Here is a 6,526-nt window from a genome sequence, read left to right on the forward strand (position 1 = left end):
TGGGAGGAGTTAGGGTCCAGCCCGCCCCGTGTCCAATTTCTCTGTGTCAGCTGTGTCGCTCAGCTGTCCACTTTCCTCTAGCCCTGTCATTTCAGCTCTGACACCAAGGCAAGAGGCTAGGAGGTCTACAAACACCGTCTGGGTAGCTGGTGTGAGTACAGAGGGTACTGGGGGGGCTTAGCCCCCAAGGAAGACGACCAGTCCTCCCCCAGCACCACCATCAAGATCACAGGGGCTCCCTCTTTTCCTCTGCAGGCTGTGAACTGACTTAGGGAATCCCAAACGTAAGTTGCCTCTTCATCCTCTTTCCGTTTCCAGGATTGCTCACCCAAGCTTCCCCAATCCATAGTCTATTCAGCTTCTTCATTTCTCTCCTTGTTTGTGAGTAGTTTGGGTTTTAGGAGTGAATTTATTATGCTACTCCAGGACAAGAGCTAGGATTGGAGGGTGGGGTGGGGGTGGGATCAGGAGAATGGAGCAGTAAGGGAAGGAAAGGCTCGTATTACTCTGAAAACTTAAAATAGCTGAAGCCTGAGGCAGGCTGGGAACTAGGCACTGGGCCCCCAGGGCTCACGAGAGAGCTAGAGGAGAACAACTGTCCTCAGCCCATCCCTCCACGCATGCTTGTGGACACACACATTAAACCTCTTGAAAGAGGATCTAGGAAGGTGTGTGTGTCACATTTCTGTTGCCCCAGGTTTCCAGGAGAAACAAAGTATCTGTAGGAAAATCCCTAAACCATGCAGCCTTGGGGCTGTAAACTTGGGTTGTCCCTCAGGGCAGAAGGATGCTTACTGGTTTGAGGAGCTAGTTGGGAAGTTCTTTAGTCTGCTGGGCTTTTCTCTGGCCCTCCCTGCTCATAAACCTTGTGAAAGGATCTCTTTTTAACCAAATTTCTCGAAAAGCCTCCCCTTCAAGGACCACCCTACTACAAGGGACAGGAATAAGGGAGGGAAGAATGGCAGCTGGGGATGAGATTTCACAGTGGGTCCAACTTCTTGCAGGATGACAGAAAAGGAGGTGCTGGAGTCCTCCTCTTTTCCATCAGAGACTCGGAAGGGTAGGGTGAGTCTGGGCCTCTGACCACCGGGGGTGGGGAGCTGGGGAGCCCCTGCAGCTTTTGAAGAAAAATGCTTGAATTGATCTCACTTGTATATGTTAAAATCTTACTTACTGTTAAAATGCTCAACAGCACCCGCAGCCCCCACACCCCCTAATCCCGGAGTGTGGCCCTTGTCCCAGGTAGAAAAATGTATAGATAGCCTCAGCCTTACCTACTCTAGAAAGCAAGACAGTTCTTTCAACACTGGATCTCCCTCCCTCAGCTACAGCGGCTGAAACAGTTATTCAGGAAGGAGTCTACAGGGACAAAGGAGATGGAGCTTCCCCCAGAGCCCCAGGCCAATGGGGAGGCAGTGGGAGCTGGAGGTGGGCCCATCTACTACATCTATGAGGAAGAGGAGGAAGAAGAGGAGGAAGAGGAGGAGCCACCCCCAGAGCCTCCTAAGCTTGTTAATGATAAACCTCACAAATTCAAAGATCATTTCTTCAAGAAGCCCAAGTTCTGTGATGTCTGTGCCCGGATGATTGTGCGTGAGTCACAAAGGGAAGTGGAGAGTGTGCTGTTGAAGGCAGGGGTCGGGGAAAGGGTTTAGGAGAGAAGTATTTGTCTTATCAGACAGGCTGTGGCAAGATCTGGCTCTAAGAAAATACTTAGAGACAGTGCTGGCTCCCAGACAGAAAGGGGACCTGGGAGCTAGAGTAGCAGCAGCCCTTCAAAGTGGGAGGGAAACCAGTAGCCTCACCCAGCATTCTCTCCATCTCCCAAGTCAACAACAAATTTGGGCTTCGCTGTAAGAACTGCAAAACCAACATCCACGAACACTGCCAGTCCTATGTGGAGATGCAGAGATGCTTCGGCAAGATCGTGAGTAGGCTCTGGGGAGCAAGAAAGTAGAAGGGAGGGGACATATGGCCAGCTTCCTCCTCTGCCAGCCCCTCCTCAAGTCATCCCACCCATTTCCCTGCTTTTTCTTCCTCAGCCCATCTCTCACTCCAAGAAGGGGCAAGTATTTGTGGGAGAGATGGGGTTCTGGGCCCTGCCTCATATCGTTAATGTTGTCTCCTGTCCAATCCTACAGCCCCCTGGTTTCCATCGGGCCTATAGCTCTCCACTCTACAGCAACCAGCAGTACGCTTGTGTCAAAGATCTCTGTAAGTGCCCCGTATGGAACCTGAGGGAGTGGGAAAGCCTAGAGGTGCTTTCATCACCATCTCCAGATTTGGAAGCCAAATTCTGAAACATTCTATTTCCCATCGTTTTCACTCAATCTAGTGTTTTAGCCATCTTGGATACAAAGTCAGTATCCCCGTGTTTTATGGCTGGGGGAGATAAGATTTAGCTCTATATGGTAAGGAAGAGACTGAAACTTTCATCTGCCTGAATTCAAACTCTGTGCTCTTTCTATGCAAAGCCATTTGTAACCATGAACTACACTCTCCTCATCTCCTTATTACAAAATAACGCCAGGCTCAGGGCCAGATCAAGAGCTGTGGGCATCCTGGGAAGATTCATAATTTGGCACCCCTTAAAAATGTATTCATTGATAATTTGCTCAACCTTTATCTGGAGAAGAGACTGAACTCTCTGTGAGGAGCATGGATGGAAAAAAAGAAGAACCCACTGCTGGTAGTACCCCAGCTTGCACACGCCACTCAGAGGAATAAAAGCCAACAGTAACACAAAGGACCCACTCTCCTTGAAAAGAGTGGTTCTGAGCATTCCCCAGCTCCCAAGCAACTTATTAGTAGAGTTGTCTTTCTAACAACATACAATGCTCGGCCTGGAAGGAGCGCGGATAAATATTTTTCTCCATCATATTTCCAGTGATGTCTTTAGAGTTCTTTATAAATTGATGATCTAGGTATACCCAGCTGACGCTTTTCTAATTCTAAACACACACACTCGGGTATCTATTACTCAATCCCATCTCTCCCTTACTTAGGTGGTCTCTTTTTCCTCCAAGCCTTTTCCTGCCTCCCCACTAATATCTCTTTTCTTCTTCCATTCCAACTAGCTTCTGCCAATCGCAATGACCCTGTGTTTGAAACTCTTCGCACTGGGGTGATCATGGCAAACAAAGAAAGGAAGAAGGGACAGGCAGATAAGAAAAATGTGAGCACCCAATCTTCCTACTGAGATCCGTTCCAGAGACCCCAATGAGCAGGTCCTGTCTCCTCTCTGGAAAGCTGACAAAAGTAGGAATCCTTTTCCCCTAAAACTGCACACAACCCGACAGACAAATTTCTGTGTGCAGTTTTAAAGGGCCTCAGTTTAGCATCTCCTTATAGCATGTGTTTACTCTAGGAACTCCCTTCTGAACTTGTCAGATTAACCACCATAATTCAACTAAAGGCTAGGACCTAGGCCTCTGGCATTGCCAGGCAACAGAAGCGATCTATGCTTTTGGATTTGGGAAGGAGAACTTGTCATGCCATTCTAGAACCCCATAAGGGCCCATGAAGACAATCTGTTCTGACTCATCTATCCTAAAGATGAGGAAACTGAGACACAAAGCTTGTGGCCAAGAGCACCTTCATTTCCTAGATTGGTAATACAACAGACTTGTATTCAGCTCAGCAAGGGATTTGTTAGCATATCCTTATATCTTTCTGGACAAGGATGGACTAATGTGGATAATGATCACAGTTAGATGGATTCGTAAAATTAGTTGAATGACAGCATCCAAAGGATCCTGGTCCTTTAGGGAGTTTCCAACTGTAGGGAGGTTTCTGATGCTTTTTGACCTGCTTTAGTCCTTGGTTCTCACCTATGGACATTTTTCTCACTGCTACAAATGAAGATATAAATGATATGTCCCATGAAGTTTGTAGGAAACCTATGAGGGAAAACTTATACACTGAATAATATATTCAAAAACCTTACAGACTAGCAGAAAGACCAAGAACTAATAATCCAAAATTTTTGTAAGGAAAAAATACCTAACTGTTCTTGGATCAAAAAAAAAATCAACTGCACAAAAACACAACTAGAGATCTGGCCTCAAAGTAGTTGATATGGAGGTTAGGTGCAAATTAGGGATTTCTGTGGAGTGAGCCATGACTTCTAAGGTACTATCAGTGTGATCTGACTGCTTCCAGAGAGGCTAGCCCACTCAGGTTCTATCGTCTTAAAGGAATTACAAAAATTGTGCTGCCTGTTTTTCTCTTACACACTGTAATATTTTGAAAAGCAGACATTACATAAAAGACAAGGATTTTTGCAAGGTAGTGAACTTCCTGTCACCTACATTCAAACACAATTTAGGTGGTAACCTAGCAGGATGTTTCAGAGCAAGTCCGTGCAGTAGGCAGGTGGTTAGCTAGATACTTCCTCCAAGGCTCCTTCCAAACCTGAGATCCTATTCTGTAGTTCTCTGGACTGACTTGACAGCCAGGGCAATGTGGGTTTTCAAGACAGCATCTTCCTAATGCTGGTGCCCTCTCCAGTCTCTAGCGGCCATGATGGAAGAGGAGCCAGAGTCTGCCAGACCAGAGGAAGGCAAACCCCAGGATGGTGAGTAACACCCACCTCTGTCCATTGAGATGGAGGAGGGCTGGGGCTCAGTCATGGCCCCAGGGATGGAGAGCCAAAGGGAGATAAGAGATAAGAGGCCCTGGAACAGAAAGGTAAGGGACTGAGGGCTACCGTCCAAAAGCCAGAGACAATTTGTCAGTGTTTCCCATTCTAGGAAACCCTGAAGGGGACAAGAAAGCTGAAAAGAAGACACCTGATGACAAAGTGAGAATCTTTTCTCCCTAAGGGGACCCCGGTCCTCTCCCCAACCCAGGTCTGACAGCACTCACACATATTCTGTGGGTTCCAATCCTTAACCTGCCCTTTTCACCACCTCACCCATACACATGACCAACACATTCCTCTCAGTTCAGGGACACAGAAGAGAGGTGGAATGTAGCGTGTCTGGAAAATGTCCCTGCCTTGGCCTCCTGCCCCTCAGTGTGGGACAGAGGAGCCCTGAGACTCTTCACCCCCTTTCACCCTCAGCACAAGCAGCCTGGCTTCCAGCAGTCTCATTACTTTGTGGCTCTCTATCGATTCAAAGCCCTGGAGAAGGACGATCTGGATTTCCCGTGAGAGACCTTAGAATTGGGGTGGGGGTGTACTGGGAATGGAGAGGGAGAACCCAGTTCCCTATGGGAAAGGAAAAGGGGGGACTCAGGGCATGGAGCCTATTTGGGGCTGGACCTGGGCACAGCCAAGGGACCGAATGTGTAAGGTCCCTGAATCTCAGAGGCCCCTTCCTTCCTGTCCCAGGCCTGGAGAGAAGATCACAGTCATTGATGACTCCAATGAGGAGTGGTGGCGGGTAAGAGAGATGGCTAAGGCTCAGGTGGGACGTGGGTTGAGTTTAGAGCCTGAGACTGTGAGATTAATTCTTCCTACCACCTCCTCTAGGGGAAAATAGGGGAGAAGGTCGGATTTTTCCCTCCAAACTTCATTATTCGGGTCCGGGCTGGAGAGCGTGTGCACCGCGTAACCAGATCCTTCGTGGGGAACCGCGAGATAGGGCAGATCACTCTCAAGAAGGACCAGGTAGCTCTGGTGCCCCAACTCAAAGCCAGGCCCAGAGGCTCCTCTTCCAACTACACTCCTTTCAGATCGTAACTCATTCATGGGACCAGATTGGGCCTCCATGGCTTTGGGCTCCCTTGCTCAGCTCTTCCATTTTCTCTCCCTCGTCCTTTAATTCTTTAGATTGTGGTGCAAAAAGGCGATGAAACCGGCGGCTACGTCAAGGTCTACACCGGCCGCAAGGTGGGGCTGTTCCCCACCGACTTTCTGGAGGAGATTTAGGCGTGCTGACGCCTGCCAGTGGGAGATAACCCAAACCCCATTCTGGGCCGGCCCAGTGGAGGTTGGGGAGAAAAGGGGCGAAAGCAACTACATGGCTGGGTTGGGGAGGGCTGGGAAGGCCACCGAAACGTGACGGGGCTTCCAGGAAGGGACTGGTTCCCGTCCCCCTCCCCCGCCGAGGGCGTCGGATTCTTGGTGCCTGGAGCAGCCTCATTCGCAACCCTCAGGCCCAGCCTTTTTTCCCAAATCTGGCGGGGGCGTGGGGGTAGAAAGAATGCCTCTCTACTAGGGAGACGGGAGGGGTGGGGGTTTGAGACGAACCATCGAATATTGAGAATTTATTAAAGTTTTGACAAAAGTTAAGAAAAGTTTGCTGTTTAACTGGGGGCCGAAGGGGGAGGGAGGAGAAGCCCTCCGAAGGGGTGGAGAATCTTCCCCAGCAGTCTCCCCTCACTACCATCGAGTAACCCGAGACCCACCTGGGCTGAGGCTGGCGCGAGGTGGGGAGATAGACGCGTCCGCTCGGCAAGGCCTCTGTCGTCAATGAAGAAAGAGAGTCGGACTGAGGTCACGGTCCCCGCGCCCCTGCCGCTGGGAGCAGGATCCAGTAGCAGGGTAGCTCCCTAGAGCTCTGAGCGATTTCGCCGTGGG

The 6,526-nt window shown here is 49.6% G+C and overlaps 1 protein-coding gene across 3 annotated transcripts; it reads left to right on the plus strand.

Annotated features, from left to right (window-relative positions):
• The first annotated feature begins 70 nt into the window (after positions 1-70).
• STAC3 (SH3 and cysteine rich domain 3) lies at positions 71-6,194 on the plus strand. 3 transcript variants are annotated; one of them, XM_019960971.2, is made up of 13 exons: positions 87-151; positions 256-284; positions 1,005-1,065; positions 1,326-1,593; positions 1,830-1,927; positions 2,142-2,214; positions 3,078-3,175; positions 4,510-4,576; positions 4,752-4,801; positions 5,066-5,151; positions 5,336-5,387; positions 5,477-5,614; positions 5,777-6,192. In XM_019960971.2, exons 3-13 carry the CDS (start codon positions 1,006-1,008, stop codon positions 5,873-5,875), a joined length of 1,089 nt encoding a protein of 362 aa, XP_019816530.1. In that variant the 5' UTR covers positions 87-151; positions 256-284; position 1,005; the 3' UTR covers positions 5,876-6,192. The 3 variants fall into 3 exon arrangements, with proteins under 3 accessions (XP_019816529.1, XP_070645532.1, XP_019816530.1); XM_019960970.2 differs by having other exon boundaries at positions 71-284; positions 5,777-6,191; XM_070789431.1 differs by lacking the exon at positions 5,477-5,614 and having other exon boundaries at positions 71-284; positions 5,777-6,194.
• Positions 6,195-6,526: the final 332 nt, after the last annotated feature.

The sequence above is a fragment of the Bos indicus genome, chromosome 5, assembly GCF_029378745.1.
Source record: "Bos indicus isolate NIAB-ARS_2022 breed Sahiwal x Tharparkar chromosome 5, NIAB-ARS_B.indTharparkar_mat_pri_1.0, whole genome shotgun sequence".
NCBI classification, from domain to species: Eukaryota; Metazoa; Chordata; class Mammalia; order Artiodactyla; family Bovidae; genus Bos; species Bos indicus.

Excerpts from the sequence above, each read along its gene's own strand:
- STAC3 (XM_019960970.2), top strand. The coding sequence starts at position 1,006 with ATGACAGAAAAGGAGGTGCTGGAGTCCTCCTCTTTTCCATCAGAGACT. Across the intron at positions 1,928-2,141 it reads AGAGATGCTTCGGCAAGATC|CCCCCTGGTTTCCATCGGGC; the intron begins GTGAGTAGGCTC and ends CCAATCCTACAG. Across the intron at positions 2,215-3,077 it reads CGCTTGTGTCAAAGATCTCT|CTTCTGCCAATCGCAATGAC; the intron begins GTAAGTGCCCCG and ends CATTCCAACTAG.